The sequence below is a fragment of the Dendroctonus ponderosae genome, unplaced genomic scaffold (assembly GCF_020466585.1).
Source record: "Dendroctonus ponderosae isolate FM_Combo_2020 unplaced genomic scaffold, Dpon_F_20191213v2 Dpon_F_20191213_7, whole genome shotgun sequence".
NCBI lineage: Eukaryota > Metazoa > Arthropoda > Insecta > Coleoptera > Curculionidae > Dendroctonus > Dendroctonus ponderosae.
In genome coordinates, this window is record NW_026018916.1 from 4,540,801 (window position 1) to 4,564,812 (window position 24,012).

Below are 24,012 nucleotides of genomic sequence, written 5' to 3' on the forward strand. Positions count from 1 at the left end.
AGAATGATGTACAAATGAGCGTTCTTGCTCATTTTGCCTCCGAGATATGAGCAAAAACGGGACGGAAAACATGAAATTTTGGCATAATCTTGCACCTAAGTGACTGATATTAAAATTTCGCTTGCTGGGTCAAAACCACTCGAATTTCCTCACTAACGTTGTTACGACTGAATCGACTTTTCAATTTTCTATCCAACGATGCCAAAACGAATTCTGTGGCTCAAATGGGTCTTGAGAAACTTCGAAAAAAGCAGCGTCATGTTCAAGTGGATTTTGCAACTCAAAAAAAACCACGCAAATCTAAAACTTCTTGAATTCAAGCTTTTTTTGAGAAAAGCGCAACATTTCGTGATCGATGGTTCACTTTCTTAAAGGGCCATTAAGTTCTCTTTCGGATGATGTAAAAATGAGCATTTTTGCACATTTTGCTTCCGAGAAATGAGCAAAAACGGGACGAAAAACATGAAATTTTGCAATAATCTTGCGCCACCGTGCACAAAACGACGATAATTTTTCTAATTTCATAGACAACAGAAGACTGTATTTTTTCTACATAACCCCCCCCCCTGAATTTAAAACTGGATCTGCCCCTGCACTCTGTATAATATATATAAAATTTAATTTTCATTTAAAAATACTAATTCTCGACGTGTATGAGCGGTTTTGAAAAAGTTATCAGCAGTTTTTATATATTTTTGTATATTATAAACCTTCAAAAAAAATGTTTTGTGGTCTATTGCTTAGAGAAAGCGACTTTCCTTGCGTGATTCGCAATTCATTGGCGGTTTTCTGTCATTTATTGCTTGAAAATACAAGCAAAGTACGGGCCACTCAGGGTAAAGCCTTTTTCCTTAAAGGAGCTCTGCAGCACAGCAGCGGTTAAGGAAGCTCAGTATCTTTATAATTTATTTTCGACAAATTACTTGGTACAATAACTGAAGGCAATAAAACCACAACCTTGAGCCCATTTCATCGGTCAAAAATCGGTAAATTTTCCTTTTACCTAGTGGCGCCTGGAAGCGTAAATGTTCCGAAAATATCGCGCAATGTTTTAAAATATCAATCTAATTATATAACATTTATTTTATTGCGTATTTCGGATTCAGTCGTGCACGATGTGGGCACTTTTATGATCTTCAAAGTTGCTGAAATTGTAGTGATTCATTCAATTTGTGGCAGTTTATCTTTTATCAACTAAATGGAATTTCCAATGTGTTTCCAAGTCATCACTATCGTTAAAATTTCCACACAATCACTTACTCAAATTCATAAATATTTGGAACATTTGGCCAAAAAGCACTGACCGACACTCAAATAAAATATATGTATATATATGGGTATAAAGACTTTGGAAGACGCATTTGAAAAACTACACAAAACGTAGAAAATCTTGTCACCATAAAACGCAAGTTTAATCAAGATATTTCCCAAGGTTTCCTCGTATCAATAATTAAATGGATTAAACAGCCTGAGTGGAAAGTCCGCATAACGTACTAATCCGCAGACAAGTGGATGGGCAGGGACAAACCGGCAACGGATTAGAAGCCAAATAATAAAATATGAATGTAGACATTTTTAATCGTCAATAAGGCACCAGTTCTGCAAATAATCAGCCACATTGAATTGCGAAAATGTGCTCCACTCTGTATAAATAATAAATAAATTACGCGTTAATTGTTTAGTCGAGTATTAGTAATGAAGACGCAGTGGAATGTCGCTCAAATGCTACCGTACAATTCACAGGAATTCGCTTTTATTTTTCCGGTTTTATTCCCAAGAAAAATGCAAATTTTCTCTTTACAGGGTGACCCAAATTTGTCTAGGTATATGCAAAAATGTAGGTATTTTACGCAATATTATTGCTCTCAAGTAACACAGTTACCAATGTAAACGTAGCTGTTTGCATATCTGCAGCCGTTGAACGTTTTCTGCCCTGGAGTAATTGGAATTTCAAGTATTCCGATGGGATCAAAACATGAAGTTGCTTATTAAACCATTGGCTAGTTATTGTGCCTTCGTCTCGGCACGTTTTCTGCTTTTTTCGTCTTCGTGTTGTGTTCATGCGGCTTCAAATGCAATTGTCACTGAACTTGATTTGCGATCTTGTGCTAATTAAATGGCTTTGAAAATTGATTTTGTCAATCTTTGCATGATTTAAACCACGTAGTCTTCTAAGCAAATTGCGTTCTGTTCAAGCTGCGTGATCAAGATAATCTCGCTGATTTTTGAAAAGCGGAAATGTGCTTTTCAAGTGTATTTGGGTGTGCTGTAAATCACATGTCATTGGACCAGGAGCTTAAATATTTAATAATTAGCACCACTATTCGAAAACGTGACCTCTAATTTGCCAAACCAAACGGGTTCCAATATTCAACTGATTTTTTAATGTTAAATATACGCGGAATTGCCGAGTACTGGGTGCGCCAGTATTACTAGTATTACTAGATAATTGTTTCTGTTTCAGATCAGAGAAAAATGCCGCGAGTTGATCTATGACAACGACACTCTAAGAAAAATTGGGGCCATTTTCCTGGATAACATCAAGCGAGGCTTGGGAAAGGCCACACATGCCGATTCCATCGTCAAATGCTTCCCAACTTACGTCCAGGACTTACCCGATGGAACTGGTAAGACCCAAAATCGATTTTCTTCGATTTTTTTTAGATGCGCCATTGCATGCAATAAAAAGTAATCGACCTTGCCACGCGCTAATTAGCCTTTTATTAGACGCTTTAATTGCCCTTTTCACGGCTTGGTTTCACCCGATAAAAATACCGTAAACATTGGGAAATGTCGACCTTAACAGTTGTTTTATTGTGTTTTTCAGAAACCGGCAAGTTTTTGGCTTTGGATCTGGGCGGCACTAATTTCCGAGTGCTTTTGATCGAGCTGAGCGGTGAACACTTCGAAATGAAGTCGAAAATTTTTGCCATTCCCGAACATATCATGCTTGGATCGGGCGAACAATTGTTCGATCACATTGCTGAGTGCTTAGCAATTTTCGTCAAGGAGGAACAGGTTAGTTTATCGACGGAAATCTTCCAATAATTGCAGATGAAAAAAATTTAAGAATATTTTTTTAGTCATTTCCACTAAGCAAAATTTTGGGGTTTTGAGGCGATTTTGAGCAAATGCTTAAAACACATTTTAAAGGACTCTTGTATGCATAAAAGCAATTTTCAATATTTGAAATATCTTTGAAAATACTGTGGTTATATGAGATGCGCCCTCCGACCAAGCAACTCCCTTAAGTCGCAGTTTTATTCAAAAATTCCAAGTGTTTGGGAAAATTTCGGAAATTGCTCAAAGTACATTTTAAATTACTCTTTTAACCACAAAAGCGTTTTTGAGTTTTCCAAATGTCTTTAAAATTACGGGTTTTATACGAGATGCGCCTAATTCTCTTTTTTAAGTCTAATCAACTTTTCTCCGACTCAGTTTTATTAGTTATTATTATTATCCAAATGGCTTTGAGAATAAAGTGGTGATATGAAATGCGGCTAACGACCGATCAACTCTTCTAAGTCACTCTTTTATTCAAAAACTCCAGGTTTTTGAGGCAATTTCGGGAATTTCTCAAAGCACATTTTAAATCGGCTTTTGCGGCTAAATTAAAATTTAGCCGCAAAAGCGCTTTGAAATTTTCTAAGTGTCTTTTAAATTGCGGGTTTCAGACGAGATGCGCCTAGCGCCCTTTTCTAAGTCTAATCAACTTTTCTGCGTCTCAATTTTATTRGAAAATTCAAGTATTTGGGACAATTTTGAGAATTCCTCAAAGYACATTTTGAATCACTCWTTTARCMRCAAAAGCGYTTTKRAATTTTCTAARTRTCTTTAAAATTGCGGGTTTCAGACGAGATGCGCCTAGCGCCCTTTTCTAAGTCTAATCAACTTTTCTGCGTCTCAATTTTATTAGAAAATTCAAGTTTTTGAGACAATTACGAGAATTCCTCAAAGTACATTTTAAATCACTCTTTCAACCAGAAAAGCGTTTTTGAATTTTCTAAATGCCGTTGAAATTACGGGTTTTATTGGAGATGCGCCTAGTGCCTTTTTCTACGCCGCTGTTTCATTCGAAAATTTTTGAAACCTTTTCAAGATTTCCTTTAGAAAACATTTTAAAACTCAAGCAAAAGGATTTTTAAATTTTCTAAATGTTTTTAAAATTGCTTGATTCCAAGTTTTTGGAAAAATTTCAACAATGCATTAAAGCACTAATATTTTTTGCTTATACACAAAAGCATTTTTCAAATTTTTAAATATCATTGAAAACGCGTTGGTTATAAAAGATGTGTTTGATGCTTTTCTTAAGTAGCGTTTTCAATAGAAAATTCCCAGTTTTTGTGGAAATTTTTACAATCCTTCAAGCACATCCTCTATATGCCCAAACATTTTTTCAATTCCCCAGAAAACACACTATTTACCTGAGAAGCGCTTAAGGCCCTCTCGAATTCCTTAAGCTACCCTTTACCTCAAAAATTCCGAACTTTTTAGAAAAATTTGATCAATTTGAAAGAAAATCCTTTTATGCGTAACCCCGAGCTTCAATTTCATAAAATCTCCAAAAACCTGTGAGTTATTTGAGAAGCGCCCAACGCCCTAAAGACTTTCACCTCTCAAACATTCCAACTGATTCCAATTTAAAAAAAATGTAGCAAACACACATTCAAAACGATCAATTTCTAACAGGGTTTTTCCTTGGATTTCAGGTTCAACATGAAACTTTGCCGCTTGGATTCACCTTCAGCTTTCCGCTGTCCCAACGAGGTTTAACAGTGGGAATTCTGGAAAGATGGACCAAAGGCTTCAACTGTTCCAATGTTGTTGGGAACGATGTGGTGCAAATGCTGAACGATGCTATCGATAGAAGAGGAGTAAGCATGCTTCCCTAATTTCGTTCAATGATTAACGGACACTGCTGGAGTCTTCCAGACTTTCTTGTCGCTGACACACCAGGCGCGGGTAGAAAGCAATCTGCATTAAATTTTCAATCTAAAGATACTCTTGAAGAGGTGTGTCCACCTGAACAAAATGCGTCGTTAGATATTTCTTTTGATCTCGGTTTTACATAACCGCCAGTTGAGCTGAAAACTGGCGAAACGATTCGCATGTGACTTCAATTTCGCGTCGAATGCTTCAAGGTTGGCCTGTGTACGTAGAAAATACACAAATTCGACTTGGTTCAAGCGCGCTTTAAATAGACATTAATTGAGGGAAGATAGCTTGGCAGTGTCCACACTTTTCGCCCACCAAATAGTTACCAATCACTTATATTCCAGGACGTATCGATTGACGTCATGGCAGTATTAAACGACTCTACCGGCACACTAATGTCGTGCGCTTGGTTGAACAAAAATTGCAGAGTTGGCATTATTATTGGTAAGTCCTGGACAGTGCCAGTCCAGGCATTTGAATCCGATCTAAGCATGCAATGCACGGGGCGTAAATCGTAACGAGTTTCAAACCAGTAGTCTTTTGGTGTTGGAACTTTTCTTTCTAGATCCGCATGTTTGGTATTCCGGGGTAAACCAGCAAACTTTATTTTTGGCTCATCTGATCTGATGCTTCCTTATATTGCATGAGCTTCATTCTCTTTCAGGACGTAAATATCGAGGTGTGTGCCATCTTGAATGATACAACCGGAACTCTCATGTCCTGTGCATGGAAAAATCATGACTGTCGAATCGGACTAATCGTTGGTAGGTGGCTGTGTTATGGTAGTTGGGTAACTGGGATTTAGTCGAGCTGACCATCTAGAGTAGTTCTTTAAAATGGCTTAACCAATGAAACAGTTGCTTAGCTTGATTTATTCAATTAATGCTTGCTGGGTGGCTTAGAACTAACTTGCATGCATGGAGCGTCTATACACCGTCCAGGATAAGATGGGCATATTGGAAAGACCAAAAAATACGAAGTCGGTTGAATGCAGGAAAACTTCTTTGAAAGGAAACTAGAGTCTCAGTTTCTACTTTGATGTTTCGGTCGTAAGAAATCGTCATAAACTTCCTTGCGGCCGTGAAAAAACAGAAGTGTATTTTAAAAGAGCCAAGTTGATGATGGTTTCAGGAAAGTAAAACGTTGAAGCATCAAACTGATACTTTAGCTGATATTTAGAAATTCAAAAGTGTTTTTTCGTGTAAGAAAATTGTGTTAAAATGTGCTTTAAGGAATTTTTGTAATTGTCCCAAAAAGTTGAAATTTGGAAATAAATCGGCAATTTAACAAACCATTAGGCGCATCTGTTCTGAATTTCATTCAAGGCATTTGGGAAATTTAAAATTGCTTTTGCGGCAAAAACGTGATTTAAAATGTGCTTTGAACAAATCGCGAAATAGTTGGTTTTCTAAAAAAACTGCAAAGTAGAAAAGTGGATTAGACTTAATAAGTGCGCAATTCTTGTAAATCCCCTAAACTTAAAGACATTTCGAAAATTGAAAAATAATTTTTTAGTTAGGTTTTTTAAAATGTGGTTTGAGAAAATCTCAAAATAGTTTCAAAAACTTGGAATTTTCGAATAAAACGGCGACGTAAAAAGGGGCACGCGCATCTCTTATAAATCCCATAATTTTATAGAAATTTATAAAAATAAAAAAAACGCTTTTGCGGTGAAAAGAATGATATAAAATTCACTTTGAGGGAATATCGAAAAAGTCTCAAAAACTTGTAATTTTCGAGTACAACATCGACGTAGAAAAGTTGGCTAGGCTTAGAAAAGGGCGCTGGGCGCATCTCGTATGAAACCCGCAATTTTAAAGATATTTAGAAAATTCAAAAACCCTTTTGTTGTTAAAAGAGTGATTCAAAATGTGCTTTGAGGAATTCTCAAAATTGTCTCAAATACTTGAATTTTCTAATAAAATTGAGACGCAGAAAAGTTGATTAGACTTAGAAAAGGGCGCTAGGCGCATCTCGTCTGAAACCCGCAATTTTAAAGAYAYTTAGAAAATTYMAAARCGCTTTTGYKGYTAAAWGAGTGATTCAAAATGTRCTTTGAGGAATTCTCAAAATTGTCCCAAATACTTGAATTTTCYAATAAAATTGAGACGCAGAAAAGTTGATTAGACTTAGAAAAGGGCGCTAGGCGCATCTCGTCTGAAACCCGCAATTTTAAAGACACTTAGAAAATTTCAAAACGCTTTTGCGGCTAAAAGAGTGATTTAAAATGTACTTTGAGGAATTCCTGAAATTGCCGCAAAAACTTGGAGTTTTTGAATAAAAGAGTGACTTAGGAGAGTTGATAGGTCGTTAGCCGCATCTCATATCACCACCTTATTTTCAAAGCCATTTGGAGTATTGAAAAATGCTTTTATGCATACGACAGTTCTTCAAAATATACTTTAAGCATTTTCTCAAATTTGCCTCAAAAACCCAAATTTTGGCTCTATGAAAATGACATTCTAAAAAAATCGATTTCGAGAGAGAAATATTTTCGTCCACAGCCCAAAAATAGCCGGTTTCCGAAAAACACAATAAAGTTAAGTCGACATTTCCCAATGTTTACAGTATTTTTATCGGTTGAAACTAAATCGTGAAAAGGGCAATTAAAGCGTATAATAAAAAGCTAATTGACGCATGGCAAGGTCGAGTACTTTTTATTGTATTTAATGGCGCATCCACAGAAAGTTTTAGGGTTTTAGCGCACTCAGTATTCAATATCAAACGGGCTTAATCACTCTGAAGATGGAAGCCACTCGTGCTAGCGAAACGCCGTAAAGAAGTTATTTAAAAAATCAGTTTCAAACAATGGTCGCGAAGTAATAAAACTTGAGAGTCTACACATTTTCTTGCAGCAATTTCAAATCAGCGTGAAATAGATTCTTGAAAAGGAAACAGCAAAGTTTCGAAGTACCGGCTGTTCTACTCGGGCTTTAATCTTCACTCCCAAAAATGAATTGAATTAAGCAAATTTCGATTTTTTCACCAAACATTCAAGCAACAAAATACATATTAATCCCCAGTCTTTTAATTGCTCAACTTATGCCCCATTTGACCAACTTCGTATCCCTTCTTACATTGGACACAGTGTATATTTAAACAGTTTGGCATTGTCGCCTAAAAAAATCGGGGGTTGAAAATCCATCACGCTTTCTATTGATTTGAAGGCGACGACGACGACCAAACCCCCCGTTTTTGAGGCAAAAGGCTCGCTTGAATTCCCGCTTTTGTAATAGAATTGCAAATGACCACAAGAAGAAATTTTCATTTAGGTACTGGAAACAATGGGTGTTACGTGGAACGGCAGGAAAACGCGGAACTATTCGACGACGTCGATAACGGTTCTGGAAAAGTGATGATCAATCTGGAAATGGGCGCTTTTGGAGACGATGGTTGCCTGGACTTCGTTCGCTCTGAGTACGATAAGGACGTCGACAGAAATTCCATAAATCCCGGCAAGCAGATGTAAGCAACTAGCCAATTCTGCCAATTTGAACTGACCCGAATCCTCGTTTGCAGACAAGAGAAAATGATCTCCGGGATGTACATGGGCGAGCTAGTGAGATTAGTTTTAGAGAAATTCACCAAAGAAGGCCTGCTGTTTGGCGGCAAAGGATCCGACATGCTGTTCGAGAGGAAGCGGTTTTACACCAAGTACGTTTCGGAAATTGAGAGCGACGAACCTGGACTGTTTACCAACCAAAAGCAGATCTTGGAAGAACTAGGTAAGAGCGACTAAAGTACTCTTCAGGGCGCAGCCAGTCAGTTCTGGTGCTTGTTTCAGGGCTTAAGCATGCGACTGAACAAGACTACGTGAACGTGCGGTACATATGCGAGTGCATTAGCAGGAGGGCGGCCCATTTGGCTTCCGCCACCATTACCACTCTTCTGCACAAGATGGATGAGAAAAAAGTCACAGTGGGAGTAGACGGCTCTGTTTACCGCTACCATCCCCATTTCCGCAATTTGATGATGGAGAAAATCAGGGAATTGTGCGATCCAAGTATTGAGGTAAGTGCATTTTTTAACTTGTCTTGGTTTTTCAAGTGAAGTGTCTTAGGGATGGCACATTTCTAAAATGTAAGTGATTTAGAGCGATTGAGAAGCCAATTTCTAAAACAAACCATCAGCAAGGTGTCTTGGTTTTTCAAGATGCGAAAAGTATTATCTGTAAAGATGCAAATTTCCATTTTTCCCTGATTCACCCTGTATAGAGCGCTTAATTGGAAAAGACTAAAAATTGAGAGGAATTGATGATTGTTTTTTTTTCAGTTTGATTTGATGTTGTCTGAAGATGGATCCGGAAGAGGAGCAGCGCTTGTAGCGGCCGTAGCGGCTCGCCACAAGAAAAAGGCCCTCACCACATGAATAGAAAACGTAGCATCTTGTAAATACTTAAAAAGCAGCCAGAGATAGCCCATGCGATAATTTTATTACAACTGTGTAGGATAATGCTGAAGTTTCGACTGGTCCGAGTCGAGCCACCACTCGTTTGGTACTATTTAAGAAGAAATCCCGCATTTTTGTTCCTAGAGACTGTTATTTACTTATATAGTTGTGCGGTGTTACTTCTGGAGTCGAAAACGTTCCGAAAAGAATGCCCGCCGCACCTTGAAAGGTTTAACGCCTGAATATTCTTGTCTGAACGGTCCAGTGTACTGCTACTTTACTGCAAATACCTCTACAGTACTCGATTAGTTAGATGGAATTTTATTGTTTTACTTAATTAAATGAAGTATTTTTTATAATTACTTATTTAGACAAAAAGTAACTTATTGTTGAAGTGTTGTAGCTAGTAGATGTTTAATTTCCTGTTTAATTTCAAGCAAATTTATTCATTTCTCTGCTGAGCGTTTTTTATTCGATGTATTTTTAATCAAGCCTGGAGGATTCATCAGGAACTTCTACGACCGACTGCCATTGCGTCTTTTGAAGCACTTACTGAAATTATTTTCTTCTAAGATTCTCTATACGTTACTTTATTTTTGAATATATCGCCAATAGAGGCAATGGTTTTTTATAAAAACTTTATTATTGTCAAATACATTTAATAATTATTTTTTTGTTTGTTTTCACCTACCTACCTGCCTTTAGGGTTTTGAGTGACTACCAACTATCCAAAGGCGAGCGAATTGCAAAAAACGATATTGTAATAACAAAAAGTTCCTGATAACGCATTAAATTGCACACCTTAATCAACAATAGCCATTTACAACCGGTTAATTTATGGAAATGGTTATAGCGTAAAATCATGCAAACTTTGGACCGCATTATAGATGCCAAACAATGTACTTTAATAGTAGCGATTTTACCTCGTGTAAGCTGGAAAAATCGCCTTAATGTTAAAATATTCCACAACACATTTAGATTTTTTGATGTCTGTGAACTGTTCGGGTAAGTTCAATCCTTAGCAGATAAGCATATCGAAAAGTTCATGCTGGACATGGGGAACTGATACGGCACATACGCGGACAAGTTTTTAAAGGAAAATTACCCAGTGTGGATCTTTTAATGATAAAAGAGCTGCTTTACATTGTGCAAGCTTCACTTAGGCGTTGCACAGTTTTTAAGCTTTGTCTGAATTTCCCGAGCTAAGTTGGAATTGTCTTTGATGGCCTTTTGGTGGCGGTCAATTTCGTTCAATCGCAATTGGTTCTCCTGGTCTAATTTCTCCTTCAGCGCAATCAGCAGTCGCTGTTGCAGGTTGTGAAAATACTCCTCTTCTCGAGCTGCTCCCAACTTACCTGAAATGTTAGCACTTACAGCTTATACCTTCTAGAAAACCGCATTTACCAAAGGAGCCTCCAGCTTCTCTTATAGAGCCGCCTCCTCCTCCGCCTTTACCTACTCCACCGCCCAGGTCTCCTAGCACGCTGGTATCATATTTTTTGCAAAAAGTGCGTACAATCCAGCGAAAACTCTCTTGTGTGTAAGATTGCAATTTATTCATGAGGTTGATCAGTAGGTATTTAACTGGGAATTTTGGTGCTTTAATAGGTTTAACGGGTGATGAATATGAATGACTTTACTGGCGTTTGGTGATGTTTTTTTGAAAATGCATGGTGTTTTTAGCGGAATGACGTCGGATTTGATGGATAAAGTTTCGAGTGTGGTCGATTTTATGTTAGACTGCCCTGTGGATGACTAAACATTGCAAAACGTCGGCAATAAAGAAACTAGAAATTGCTTTTCGCTTACCATCCGCACAAGTAAAAGCGGTATTGTTTCACTAGCAAAGCGTGAGTTTTAACACATTTTGCTGCATAAAGCTCTCCGTCTGAGTCATTTTGAGGTGTGGTAAAACTGGGAAATAAAATATTTGCATTTCGAAAACATTTCTTCGTGCCTTTTTCACATGTTTCCAATTTTGTTCTAAAATCGAACGATGGATATTCGAACGTTCGTTTGTTTATTATCTAGAGAATTAAATAGTTTACACCAATATACACATTTCATAGATAATTCCTTAACTAACAACTTTTCCTAGTGGTGTTTCATGTCGAAAAACGGTTTTCTATCACTTTTTACTCATTGAAATCTACTACTCTTCTATAAGATATCAAAGAACGCCACTGCCTTCTTGTAGCAAACTGTTTTGCTTTGTCCTGACCAATCCGAAAGCAAATAAACGAATAATTGTCTCCTATTGGCCAGCAGGATGTCCGTATCTATCACCCATTGATTGTAGTTGGGACTTGATTTAACCAATCATACGTAAACGAAATTACATAACAATGAAAAAGGGCTAGATTAAAATGTAATTTTTACTTAAATCCACGCCCACTAGACACGGAAATGTTGAAATTCCGCCTAAAGGAGTTTATGTATCCGAAAATTGTGCAACAGTGTGTAAACAGTGCAAACTAAATTTTATGGGAAAGTAGTGAATATGAAGGAGTCAAAAGTGAATTTTACAAGAATCATACCTCAAAACTACGGAAGTCTTATGCGGTTCAAATGAAGAAAAAAGCAACATTTTATGCTGTTTAGACTGAGCGATTTAAATATGCAAATCTCCGGTTTTTGTATGACTCCCAATAAAAAAATCCTTTGAATTATAAATATTATACAATGAATTCTGTTTTTGCCTGATTTAATGAAGTTTTGAAGTTGGTTTTGTGGGAAAAAACAATTACGCTCCTGCCTCGACTCGCACCTTATTGTACGCAGATAAGGCTTGAAAAATACTCCAACACGGAATGTTTCGGACATTAGTGATAAGAAATATACATGAATATAAGTTGTATATCAGAATCAATCGCACTACAGTGTAGACTTGGTGCAAAGCAAAGTGGAATAAGCCAGCGATAAGAAGGTAAATAAACTGGCGATATTAGCAGTTCAAGAAACTGATTAATTTAATAAAATCGATTTTCTGTTTATATTTTGCAAGACGAAGTGATAATTAATGTAGCCATTCACTGACTGTGATTGATACATTTGTAAAAACCCAACTAGACACGCCGAGCGAATTTGTAGAATACCTACACAAGTCCAGACTGGCTGACCTTTCAAGCAAGTTTGTTTAATAACACTAAACAGCCACAATAAAGACGGCTATTTATAAAATCATTAATATTCCATAAGGCCGAAAACATGTTGCGTTGTGTTGATTATTTCAAACAATTCGTGGTGCAACAAGAAAATCATCATCATGATTTCTCATCATTCAGTCAAGCGCGATTCGTTTAACTGTTAAGTGAACATTTATGTTATTAAGCTAAACCAGCATAAGCAAATTGATTGTTTGCCATTAGCTAAACGCGTCACTACTTAAACGGAGATTTTTTGGACTTCAGGGGCTTCCAAGGGTGAGCAACCACAATACAATTATTTTCGGGGCTTCTCCACAAAATCCCATCAAAATATTTACTCTGGAAATGTTTGTTTGGCTTTTTAATCGGAGGAATTGCGTGTGGTGATCATGAGCAAAAATGCTCGCTCTGAGCACTAAACACATCAGATTCATAAATTAGCCAGGAGTGCAGTGCGTACACTTTCTTAGTTAAAAAGTGAATTTAAAAAGCGCATTTAAAGTGTTAAAATTTGCTAGTGGCAAGGTAAAGTGTTTTCAATTTAATGAACAACAACTAGGAAAAAACTAGCAGGTACAACTTAGAGGAAATGCGGTGCAACTTAGATGAAACTTGCACAAGAGGGAACAATAAAAGCGTGGTTATTAAACTTATTCATTTGCCAATGCCAACACGGATACACAAAATTACTGGACCAAAACTGAATTTTCTTCATTTGAAGCGCTTGATATTTGCTATTCAGATGTAAAATAAATTGTACTCGATCTTGTCTGGAAATTTAAGCTTGAAATAGAAACTTGGCTGGCAGTTTTCAAAAATTCGCCAAAAATTTCCAAAATACTCAAACAAAACAAAATTTTCCTTATTTATAGAGCATGGTTTTGTTTATTTAGCGGATTAAAAATAAACGTTCGATATTCGCTACTTTTACAGAAATTCAAGTTTGAAATAGGCCCAGAAATTTGCCCGACGACTCAATATAGCAATTTTCAAAAATTCCCAAAAAACTTCGAAATTCAACCAAAATCGAATTTTTCTCATTTATAGAGTTAGATTTTATCTATTTAATGAATGTAAAATAAGCGTTCTGTTTGCCTACTTTTGTGGTAATTGAACATTGAAATCGTACTACGAACTTAGCTGACATGGCAGTTTTAAAAAATTCGCCACAAATCTCCGAAATACTCAACGAAAACCCAATTTTTCTTGCCTATTGCTTGCTTTGAGCTTGATTTTCTCTATTTAACGAGTGAAAAATAAACGTTTGATAATGCCTGGTTTTCTGGTTACTCAAGTTTAAAATAGGACTAGGAACTTCGCTGACAGACACTACATGGTAGTTTTCAAAAATTTGCCAACATTACTCAAACTCAACCAAAACAGAATTTTCCTTATTTCTAGAGGTGAATTTTCTCTATTTAATGGTGAACAAATAAATGTTCGATATTGCCTACTTTCTTAGTAATTCATGTTTGAAATAAGACTAGAAACTTGGCTGCCAGGCAGACACTACCTATATGGCAGTTTTCAAAAATTCGCCAAAAAGCATCGAAATACTCCACCGTTAGTGAATTTTTCTCATTTGTAGAGCTTGATGTTCTCTATTTAATGCATCAAAAATAAAAGTTTGATCTACGATCTACTTTTGCGATAATTCAAATTTCAAGTAGTCCTACAAGATTCGAATTCAATCTTCTAAATACACTAAATAACTATTGGCAATTTTTTTTTTAAATTCAGTTTGCAACAATATAAAATGAGTTTACTCCCAAATAGCCGGACTCAATTTTACCGCAATTAAACTTTCTGTGCATTGAAAATACTTACAATCTGTTTTTCACGTGCATTCTCTTGAGTATTACTTGTATACATAATCTTATCTCAGTGGGGCCCTGAAGATGACCAGATAAACCCCTTGGTAGATAATTTTGACGGAAATTATGTTATTTGTCCTGTACGATTTTCGTGTGGTTTCAGTTAAAAATGTTATCTAAGTGCCGGGTAGCCAGCCGACTGACCAGACCGGTGTCCAGGGAACAATTAAGGCTGATTAGCAGTAAAGAGGTAATTGAAAAAGAGGACAAATATGCAGCGCACAACTACCATCCCATACCGGCCGTATTGAGTAAAGGCAAAGGTAATCAATTACAAATAAAAATCTATTCCGAACGCATGCAATAATCGTTATTATCAATAAACAGTGAAACTTATTGACGATCAACAAACTGTTTTCGCCGTAAAGTGTTTTTCGTTTTTGTTATTTACTTACTTTCGAAATCCTTGAGAGCAATCTGACGTCCACAGCCGTGCATTTAAGACCGAGCTTGTTTTTCCTTAAATTAAGCCAATATTTAATGATCACTTTACCAAGATCAAGCGATTTCTAATGCAAACAGCCGCGTAATAAAAATAAATTTGAGCTGATTTTCGTCTCTATTCCAGGCGTTTTCGTTTGGGATGTTGAGGGCAAACGCTACTTTGACTACCTGAGCGGATACTCGGCCAATAATTTCGGCCACTGCCATCCAAAAATCCTGGAAGCGCTGGAAAAACAGTCCAAAATCCTCCATCACACTTCCAGGGCGTTTTTCAATGATGTACTGGGAGAATATAGCGAAAAAGTTACCAAACTGTTCGGGTATGATAAATTGCTGCCAATGAATACAGGTAAAGATAATCTAATTGAAAAGTTCTTCAGATCTCGGTTCAAGTGTTCAAAAATAGCCCAGAATTCAGTTAATAAAACTGAAATTTTGCAGGAATTGCTTTCTTGCGGCTCGGTTTTTGCCTAATTATCTGATGAACTTGCCGAATCGAGTCACTAAATATAATTAGCAGACTTAAATACTTTGACGATAAAACTTGCGTATATTTATTTTAAAACCACTGAATTACAAAGACTGTGATGTAATTTATCATAAATTCAAAAATGATCAAACCTCATTCATATACAGAATGATTTAGATCCTGTACCAATTGAAAGGAAATCACTCAATCGCAATGACGATTTATTCACAGAACTTAGCATCTTGTGTATGAAACACCCTGTATAATGCACAGGGTCACACAATATTCAGCTGGAATGTAAAATGATTCAGCAGGAAATTTCAGGTTCAAATGGTTAAAATTCTTCAAAAGTTTCTCATCCGTTTATACGCAGGAGGTATTCTACAGCGCACAACGCTAATGCCCCTACTCTCAAAGCAATGAAACACTTATTATTATACCCTGTATATTGAATTGAAGGCGTGGAGGCCGACGACACTGCTTGCAAACTGGCCAGAAAATGGGGCTACAAGAAAAAAAACATCCCGAAAAACCAGGCGAAGCTGATCTTCTGCAGTGAGAACTTCTGGGGCCGATCATTAGCTGCGGTGTCAGCTTCAACGGATCCCGACAGCTTCGAAGGCTACGGGCCATTCATGCCTGGCTTCTCCTGTGTGCCCTACAACGACTTAAAGGCGCTGGAGGTAAATGGTTCTGATTATAAATTAAATTATAAATATCAGGAAATTCGCATTTTAGACCGCGCTTTGCGATCCATTGGTGTGTGGATTCATGGTGGAACCCATCCAAGGCGAAGCTGGCATTAAAGTGCCCGATGAGGGCTACCTTAAAGGCATCAGGGAGCTTTGCACTAAGTACAACGTTTTGTGGATAGCTGATGAAATACAAACAGGTAGAAAAATCCCATCTGGAAAGTCTTAGTTTCTATTAGTCTGTGCTAACAGGATTGGGCAGAACGGGGAAGCGATTAGCTGTGGACTATGAAGACGTTAAGCCCGACATTCTGGTGCTAGGCAAAGCCTTGGGAGGAGGAGTTTACCCAGTTTCGGCAGCTTTAGCTGACGACTCAGTCATGCTAGTTATTGAGCCAGGTAATACAAACGCCCGCATAATTTTTTAAATTGAATAGCCAATTCAAGGTACGCATGGATCGACTTTTGGTGGCAACCCGCTCGGATGCCGAGTGGCAATCGCATCTCTGGACGTTCTAGAAAAGGAAGGAATTAGCGAAAACGCCTACAAAATGGGCGAAATAATGCGAAAGGAACTCAGCAGTAGAATCAACAAGAAAGTTGTCTGCGAAATCAGGGGCAAGGGGCTCTTGAATGCCATCGTTATGAACAGAAGTAATGACTGCTGAACCTTCTCACAAACATTGTGTATTACCTATAATTTTTTCTAGATTACGCCGAGGCTTGGGACGTTTGCCTTCAACTAAAAGAAAAAGGCCTGCTAGCAAAACCCACCCATGATGACATAATTCGTTTCGCCCCGCCTTTAATAATCAATGAACAAGAACTTTCCGAATCCTTAGAAATCATTGTGAACACAATCAACAGCATTCCCACATGACAAACCTTTCCAACAACAATCCAGACTGGTTCCCCACATTATTAAGGCGAGTTTGTATATATATTTTATTATGTGGCGTTTCACAAATATATCTATATAATACTCTTATTTCAACAGTCTTTACATCAATATGTTGTACATCGGGGGGGTATATTTTCTAATTTATCAAAACAGGCCGCACAAAGTAACACAGTTTTGGATGTTACTTAATGCGCCCAACAGCTAAGATGTCGATGGACAACTTTAAATCAGTTTCAATCGCAAAGAATACGAAAATCAAAGAAAACCTTTGAATCAAAGGACAAAAATTGACAACGAGCAGTCTTGGGTAATAGTTGATCCTGATTAAAGCTGACCATAAACATTTAGAATCAATCGCTTAAAATCTACCTAAACTTAGACACATTTACATAAGGCAAAGCTTCAATGAACTAACGACAAAATCCCGTATCAAAATCTTGTATAGGAGTAAATTTATAGTGCTGTTACGAGTACATATTCATTGACAATGGGAGCTGCGACAAAGTCAGTTAAAAAAGTTCGGCACCAAAATAGTATAATAAATATTGGAAAAATTAAGAAAACCGCAGTTTCGATAAAGAGAAAAAGGGGACCACATTAACAGTGGAACCTCATGAATATTATCAACAGAACCATTATTATCAATACCCGGATAGTTCCGAGATTTGTAGACCATTTGCCGAACTAACTACACAGAAATGTTAAAACCGCTTCGCAAGAAATCACCAGAAAAATATGGGCCCAAATGCTCAATCAAATAAAACACTGCAAATAATTGTCCGATTTCCAAACATGGCAAGATACAGGGCTTCAAAATCTAACTAAACGGCTCAGATCTGACTTTATCAGCACTCCCCAAACCGACAAAATTATACCTAATAGTTTCGTTGATATCACAGATTTTCGTATATAAATACTCAAGTTTCCAGACAGAATAGACCTTAACTATGAGACTGGCAATAATAAAAGTGAAATGCTGCGTTGCGCGCAAAAATAAAAATACAAACTAAAAATCACAAGGTAGAATAATCATGCACACAGGAAATTGCACACTTGCTTGAGCATTCTTACATTAGTCAAAACAGCTGCTAGAGGCTTTTTCCTTCGGCGGAAAACCCTTGTTACCTACCAGCTGCCGATAGATACCGACCAGAGAGCAAAATTAGCACTGCACTAGCTTTAATTTGTCACTTAAGCGCAACACTGCATAATATCATTGATTGTTACGAATTATTAATAGTTCTTACAGTTAGTACAAATAAACCAATGAACTGAAATATTCGCATTTAGGACCCTAAGAAATAAGTGTCTGACGACAGCAATCAAATTAAACTAAAACTGTCTACATTAAACAGTTGTTTCGATATCAATTGAACTTACGTCTTCTTGGTACTTGCTCTGTGGACGATGACGATCATCCGTACACCCGGTTACTTCCGAGTCCGATAAAAACGGACTGGAATAGGCCCTTTGAGGACGCGAAAATTCCACAGAGAAGTGCTGGCCTGGCCGCATCCTCCCCGGTAAAGGTCCTCTTCGTATCTGCTGATAAAGTTCGTCTATATCTGTAGCTGATGCACTACTGGCGCGCGAGAAATTTGAAGGAGACCGCAGCCTAAAGAACCATCACAAACAAATTAAATCCGGTTAATAAGTTCAACCAGAAGTTTACCGTGCAAGTGGGCTGTTTTTGTCGCCGATGCCAAACCTCCCTCCTCGAATCGTAGATTCACTGCTCCTCAATTCGCCTATTTCCACATATTGATGAGATTCTTCCATAGGACTGTTGGGCCTCCTAAATTAAATTACACAAAACTCCAGAAAATTAATGTTCCTAACTACTCACCGAACGTTGAAGGAAACTGTTGCGCCGGTGACGTCCGAATGTTGTATGTCTTCATGTAAGACGTTTCTAACATGTTTCATCGAGCTTGGTAAAGCCCGCGTAGGCGATAACGGCGATGTGAGATCGCCCTTATCCAGAATAGAGTCCGACAGTGGATTTTCCGAACTATAGTCCAAAGTACACTGCTGAGACACTGTGCGCATCTGAGCGGGGCTGATGTTTTCTTGAGGCACGTTGGACTTCTTGCGCGTTTTATTCCTCGACATTTCTGAAATGACCACGTTATTTTTAAAAGCCCGGGAAATAGCTGCAGTAAAAACCTTTTTTCCTGAGTCGCTCCGCATTGATAACAATTTTCTCCACTGGAACATCACTTAGGCACTCAAACTCGTCGGCGCTGTCCGAAAATATATTCGGATTCTTCCTTTGGAACTTGCGGATATGTTCCACATGGATATTGGTGTTATTGACCTGAATTAAACATTATTAATCATCAGCTCTGCCGATTGATCCCACAACGACTACCTTTGAGTTGGTTCCAAACATATTCTGTTCAGTGTTTTTGTTCTTTGGGAGTCGCGGTTCAGAAAATACCGACGTGGCGTCGCTGTTTACATCCCTGGGCGGTTTGGGTTGAAGATTATTGCGCTTCATCATGTTTCTTCGCTGCCTCCTGAAGAACTTCCGCGCAACCGTGCTCTGATGCGGATTGTAAAACACTTCGGCAGCACTTGTCGGGTTTTCAATAATATGCGGCACCACATTGGCGCGGTATTGAGCGCGATGCAAAACAATCTAAATAAAAACCAAATGTTAACCATTGCAACAGTAGATTGTTTGGATTAGTAAAGATACTAACTAAATTTACATTGTTTATCTTCGATCCGATGCCGACTAAAGAAGGCCGATCACTAATAGAGCCTTCAGCGGCCACTTCAGCTTTGTGTGAATGCGATTTGGTGCGTGCAGAACTGCGACTTGACGATCGAGACATCGCTTGGGCGTCGCTGTTTGAAATAGGAGGAAGCGGTAGGGATTGTATTTGAACTCTAGGTGGTGTATCGGAGACGATTCTAGAGCGGATCAAGCGCTTGCGGCGCACCCATCTAAAAGAGTGCAAATAATTACTTTGAAAATAACTGGATTCATCCGAAGTCCGCACCTAAACATCGACATCCACTGGGTTCTGACATCGTTTCTAGCCACGCAATAAAAAAACAGAGTAAATGCACTTAAGGTCGTGGCGCATATTACAAAGGCTCCACTAAACAGCTCAGCTTCGTAAGCAACTAGGCCCATTGGGGGAACAGTGGCAAACGCCCCGCTCAACCACGTACACATATACAGAAAAACAAAAATAACATGGGCTTTAAGCTGAGCTAGAGGCGAACGCTCGTTGTCTTCAGTTTCGCTAGACGCTGTCTTCGAAGAATAACTTCTTAGGCTTCTGTTGTCCTGCTGAGGAAAGTTTGGTTCGAGAAGATCCAAGTCCACATGCTCAGTGGCTTGCGTGCCTGAATGAAACCAGATTTTAAAAATAACTTCCAGACATGCCCTCATGAGCTACTACCTTCACTCAAGTGCCCTCCGTGCGATAAATCCAAATTACTGATGGCGCATCGAATCAACAAAAAGAACACGATTAGGAAAATGCACAAGATCATAAAGGGCAGGTACAGAGCGCTCAAAGCTGGGCCAGTGCGGAGAAAGCAATGAGAATGTGAGGCATACTCTCGGACATTAATAGCAGCCGATAGGCCGCAAACAATTAGGGCTACGCCCCATCCCACCAGATACAGCCCCATTACAGGCTTTTTAATTGGCTGCTCGCTTGGTAGATCGTCATCCTGCAAACAATCCAAAAATTACTTTAAGTGGTAAACAGACTAACGGGTCCTCACTTGTAAAATTGATTCGCCATTCTTGCTCAGCCTTTTATGCATGGTGTTCACAGCAGCGCACATCCAAAGCAAAGAGGAGAGCGATAAGTAGTGCAAAATCAAGCCGATGATCTGGCACAGCTTCTGATCTTGCGTCTGATAGATGCCGAAAGAGTAGATAAAGCACAACAAAGCGATTGCTGCCCAAGTGTTGATCAGGCAGTGCTTTGCCTTCTTCGGCATCTGTATCGAGACAAATCCCAAAATGTAGGATAAAATCGCCGTGAGCAGTGAGACGAATAAAAGCGCGTTTCCCACGTAGATGGCTGGATGCGACAATCGAAAGACGCCTGGATATGTTTCCTGCAATTGACCATTATTTGCAAACTGCCCGTGAGTTTGCAGAACTACTTACAGTACTATTGGAGTAGGCGACTTCTTGCATTAGTCCATAATAGCCGAGTTTTCTGCAGGAAAATACCATGTAATCCTGCCAGTGATGCCCAAATTGGCACTCATCAGCAGACCAATTTCCCGCGGCTTGATCCCAATATACGGGCGTAAAAGGCGCCACTTCATAAGACGTTGAATGCGGTGCCCGAATGGTTACTATTACCGGGTGTGAAGGCTCGATTTGATAAGACCCCACTAAAAATCCCTTGCAATGTAAAAGTTGTGGTTTTCAGGTCTGATAGTTACTTACCGATTTTCACTCCTATCACCGCTGAAGACACAAGTTCATTCCCTTCTCGTGTAGCATCAATTGGGAAAAAGTTACTAGAACTATGTATTGACACCACCACACTAGAATCTTTCGCATCTGCATCAGCCTGAAACTCCAGAATTTGAAGCTTTTGAATGGGGTAATTTGAAAACCATACCTGAGATTTTGTCTGGTTGAAAATACTATCGGGAATTATAATCGAGGTTTCAATGTTCCGCCCTTGAAAAGCTGTAGAGTCTGGTATGTTGTTATTGCTGTTGCATGAAAATATCGAATCGAAAGGATTAACTTCGCTTCGAAACCATGAACACTTCAGGCCAGAGAAGCTTCCTTTATCCAGAGGAAAGGCTTGTACGATAAAACTCTCCTAAAAAGGCAAAGTAGTTTTTATTGAACAACGCACAAGTTTAGCAAGTGCTTACTCTTTGAAACAGAACATTCGGATTGGCTAAAGCCAAACTTTCAATAAAATCGACCAGCTTCGAGCAACTTTTGTGCTCTGCGTCGCTTTTCTTCAAATAATACCACGGCAGATTGATCAAGTTGTTCACAACATCCATTAAAATGTTACTCAGAGGTTCACTGGGTTGCGAACTGGCATAGCTTTCAATGGTCTTCACTGTGTAAACCAGATCCATCACATCTTTGAAAATGCTGATATTGGTGGTGTATTCCTTCAAATGGCGCGCACTTTCCAGTATGCTGTTATGCACTTTTGAAAATCCTTCCAATATTCTTGTAGTGTCCGAAATATATGAGCAACGCGACGAATTCAATCTCTGCCAAGTTCCATTCGATGAGCAGTAATGCGATACTGTTTGGTAGGAAGAATCATAGTAATCGTTTAAGAACTTGCACGGTATGCTGACAGTGCAATTTACAATGGTTCTAGGCCAAATGTAAGTTCCTTTGTTGCCTTTTGTTGTAGTCATTGGACAGTATCTGAAAGAAAAATCCATACCTTATAATCAAAGAACATGTCAGCTAAATAGTTTATTACTTTGTGTCATCAGAGATCACAAGAATTGCTGTACTTTTGGAATGGTTTCCTTGGGTGGAGGAGAACAGGCACGACCAAAGCCCGGTATGCGATCTGGATAACTTCTTTAAGTACAAAACACTATCAATAATGCCCGCATTGGGAAGGAAATCATTTATAATGGAAATATCACTAAAATGGTCCTTTGGATTGGAGTCTAGCCACAACCAGTCAAGCCTAGAAAAGAGTATGCATTTATTCTGAAACAGAACACGAATAAAGTAGGTAAGCAAACCTGGAGTCGTTTGTGCTGTCAGTTATGCTGGGGGCTTTGCAGTGCAGCTTAAGGGCATCGCCCTCGAATACAACCTGATTATTAGCCGGTTGCAAATCCAAAAAAGGCAACAAACTGTTGTGCGATGCTGATCTGCAATGAATATCGACCCCAACTTTCAGCTTCCTAAGTGGAATGCCTTTGAATGTAGAACTGCTGCATTTGGGGTTCGACATTAACTTTATTGAATGCTTCGATGCATAATCCAGGATCCAAAGCAGCCCACAATCGCATTGCAGAGGGTTGTTTGATATATCACTTAAACACAAAAGAGCTTTGAATTCAACTGCAAACCCGTTTCGTAGTTATTACATACAGTTGTCTCAGATTGGGCATGGCATCCAAAGTGCCTAAAGTAATCGTCGATATTTCATTGTTGTTTAATTTCAGCTTTTCTAGATCCTTGAGGTTCAGAAATGCCTTTACATCCACATGCTTGATTCTGTTGGCCGACAGATCCAGTCGCTTCAGCTTTGGTACTTCTTTAAATTGGTGTTCTTCTAGCTGAGTGATTTGGTTACCACTGAGATTCCTGAAGCCATAACGTGTTTTCGGGGTTTTAGATTTGGTTAATTAGTACTTACAACTTTTGAAGGGCTATTAGTTCAACCTTTGGCGAGAATGTCTGCAGGTTGTTATTTGAGAGATTCCTGAAACAGATCATCATTCAAACTCTTGTGGTCGAAGCCCCGCAAAAGCTACCTACAATTGCACCAATTCATTAGCTATATTAAGCAGCTCCAGCTCATCTAGATGAGTTATTTTCTCGGTCTCCCCACATGTAATTTTTACGAAGTTTCCACTATCTTTTTGGATGTTTGCTTTGCACACGCACTTGCTGGAGCAGCTCTCTTGTGCCCATATTGAAATATACAGTTGCACAAATAAAATCACATGGCTCAAAAGCCTCGGCTTCATATTATCTGAATCTGGATAAACTGTCTTCACTATCTACACCATGTGGCTTTCAGTCTCGTATGGCTCAGGCGGGGAATCATTTCACCACACAGACATAGTTAAATATGGCAAGTTTCAATCAGAACTGAAGCTATTTGTTTATTATAAACATGTTTAAAGCAATTTTCTCTTATAAATATCAATGTTTGACAACAGATTTGCCATCTCCACCATTATACACGAAAAGTTAATGACATACTGACACTGACAAGCAAAGCCGAATTCAAAGTTGTCTAGAAAGACTTCTTGTTTGTGATTTTCGACTTTCTTTGAGCTTACAGCTCGGTTTTGCAACCCTAATTTCACTAGAGCCTCTTAGCAATTTGTGAAAATTGTCTCAATTAAATTTTGCTGAAAAATTATGATTCTTATGTTTATGAAGTATAAGTGGTGGCCTTCCTTCGATCCACAATGGTAATCTGACCTTGACATATAAGATACG

At 38.4% G+C, this 24,012-nt stretch overlaps 3 protein-coding genes across 12 annotated transcripts in view; 2 read left to right on the forward strand and 1 right to left on the reverse strand.

Moving 5' to 3' along the window:
• The window catches only part of LOC109537752 (hexokinase type 2), a 20,417-nt gene extending 10,425 nt beyond the window's left edge, over positions 1 to 9,992 (forward strand). For 5 of the 7 annotated variants that reach the window (XM_019904630.2, XM_019904625.2, XM_019904627.2 and 2 more), the window contains exons 2-9: positions 2,465 to 2,627; positions 2,828 to 3,018; positions 4,710 to 4,874; positions 5,280 to 5,379; positions 8,208 to 8,400; positions 8,455 to 8,660; positions 8,720 to 8,946; positions 9,208 to 9,992. In XM_019904630.2, coding sequence (XP_019760189.1) covers positions 2,465 to 2,627; positions 2,828 to 3,018; positions 4,710 to 4,874; positions 5,280 to 5,379; positions 8,208 to 8,400; positions 8,455 to 8,660; positions 8,720 to 8,946; positions 9,208 to 9,303 — 1,341 coding nt within the window. In that variant the 3' untranslated portion in view covers positions 9,304 to 9,992. Of the gene's footprint in view, positions 1 to 2,464; positions 2,628 to 2,827; positions 3,019 to 4,709; positions 4,875 to 5,279; positions 5,380 to 5,599; positions 5,700 to 8,207; positions 8,401 to 8,454; positions 8,661 to 8,719; positions 8,947 to 9,207 lie in introns of all 7 variants that reach the window. The other 2 variants (XM_019904626.2, XM_019904629.2) reach the window with 1 other exon arrangement.
• A 2,155-nt stretch (positions 9,993 to 12,147) lies between these two features.
• Positions 12,148 to 16,937, forward strand: LOC109537753 (ornithine aminotransferase, mitochondrial). 3 transcript variants are annotated; one of them, XM_019904632.2, is made up of 8 exons: positions 12,148 to 12,250; positions 14,448 to 14,607; positions 14,913 to 15,137; positions 15,717 to 15,940; positions 15,996 to 16,149; positions 16,202 to 16,348; positions 16,397 to 16,603; positions 16,660 to 16,937. In XM_019904632.2, the coding sequence occupies exons 2-8, from the start codon at positions 14,454 to 14,456 to the stop codon at positions 16,827 to 16,829; spliced, it is 1,281 nt and encodes a 426-aa protein (XP_019760191.2). In that variant the 5' UTR covers positions 12,148 to 12,250; positions 14,448 to 14,453; the 3' UTR covers positions 16,830 to 16,937. The 3 variants fall into 3 exon arrangements, with proteins under 3 accessions (XP_019760191.2, XP_019760192.2, XP_048524003.1); XM_019904633.2 differs by lacking the exon at positions 12,148 to 12,250 and adding an exon at positions 12,588 to 12,746; XM_048668046.1 differs by lacking the exon at positions 12,148 to 12,250 and adding an exon at positions 12,880 to 12,995.
• A 326-nt stretch (positions 16,938 to 17,263) lies between these two features.
• Positions 17,264 to 23,782, reverse strand: LOC109537751 (adhesion G protein-coupled receptor A3). Of its 2 annotated transcripts, none has more exons than XM_019904624.2 (18): positions 23,320 to 23,782; positions 23,198 to 23,263; positions 22,930 to 23,145; positions 22,575 to 22,871; positions 22,301 to 22,516; positions 21,723 to 22,242; positions 21,458 to 21,667; positions 21,280 to 21,406; positions 20,992 to 21,224; positions 20,598 to 20,939; positions 20,267 to 20,543; positions 19,859 to 20,210; positions 19,565 to 19,802; positions 19,222 to 19,491; positions 19,017 to 19,167; positions 18,697 to 18,964; positions 18,523 to 18,645; positions 17,264 to 18,465 (listed from the first exon to the last, which is right to left on the reverse strand). In XM_019904624.2, exons 1-18 carry the CDS (start codon positions 23,529 to 23,531, stop codon positions 18,198 to 18,200), a joined length of 4,386 nt encoding a protein of 1,461 aa, XP_019760183.2. In that variant the 5' UTR covers positions 23,532 to 23,782; the 3' UTR covers positions 17,264 to 18,197. The 2 variants fall into 2 exon arrangements, with proteins under 2 accessions (XP_019760183.2, XP_019760182.2); XM_019904623.2 differs by having other exon boundaries at positions 19,556 to 19,802.
• Between the last annotated feature and the right edge of the window lie 230 nt (positions 23,783 to 24,012).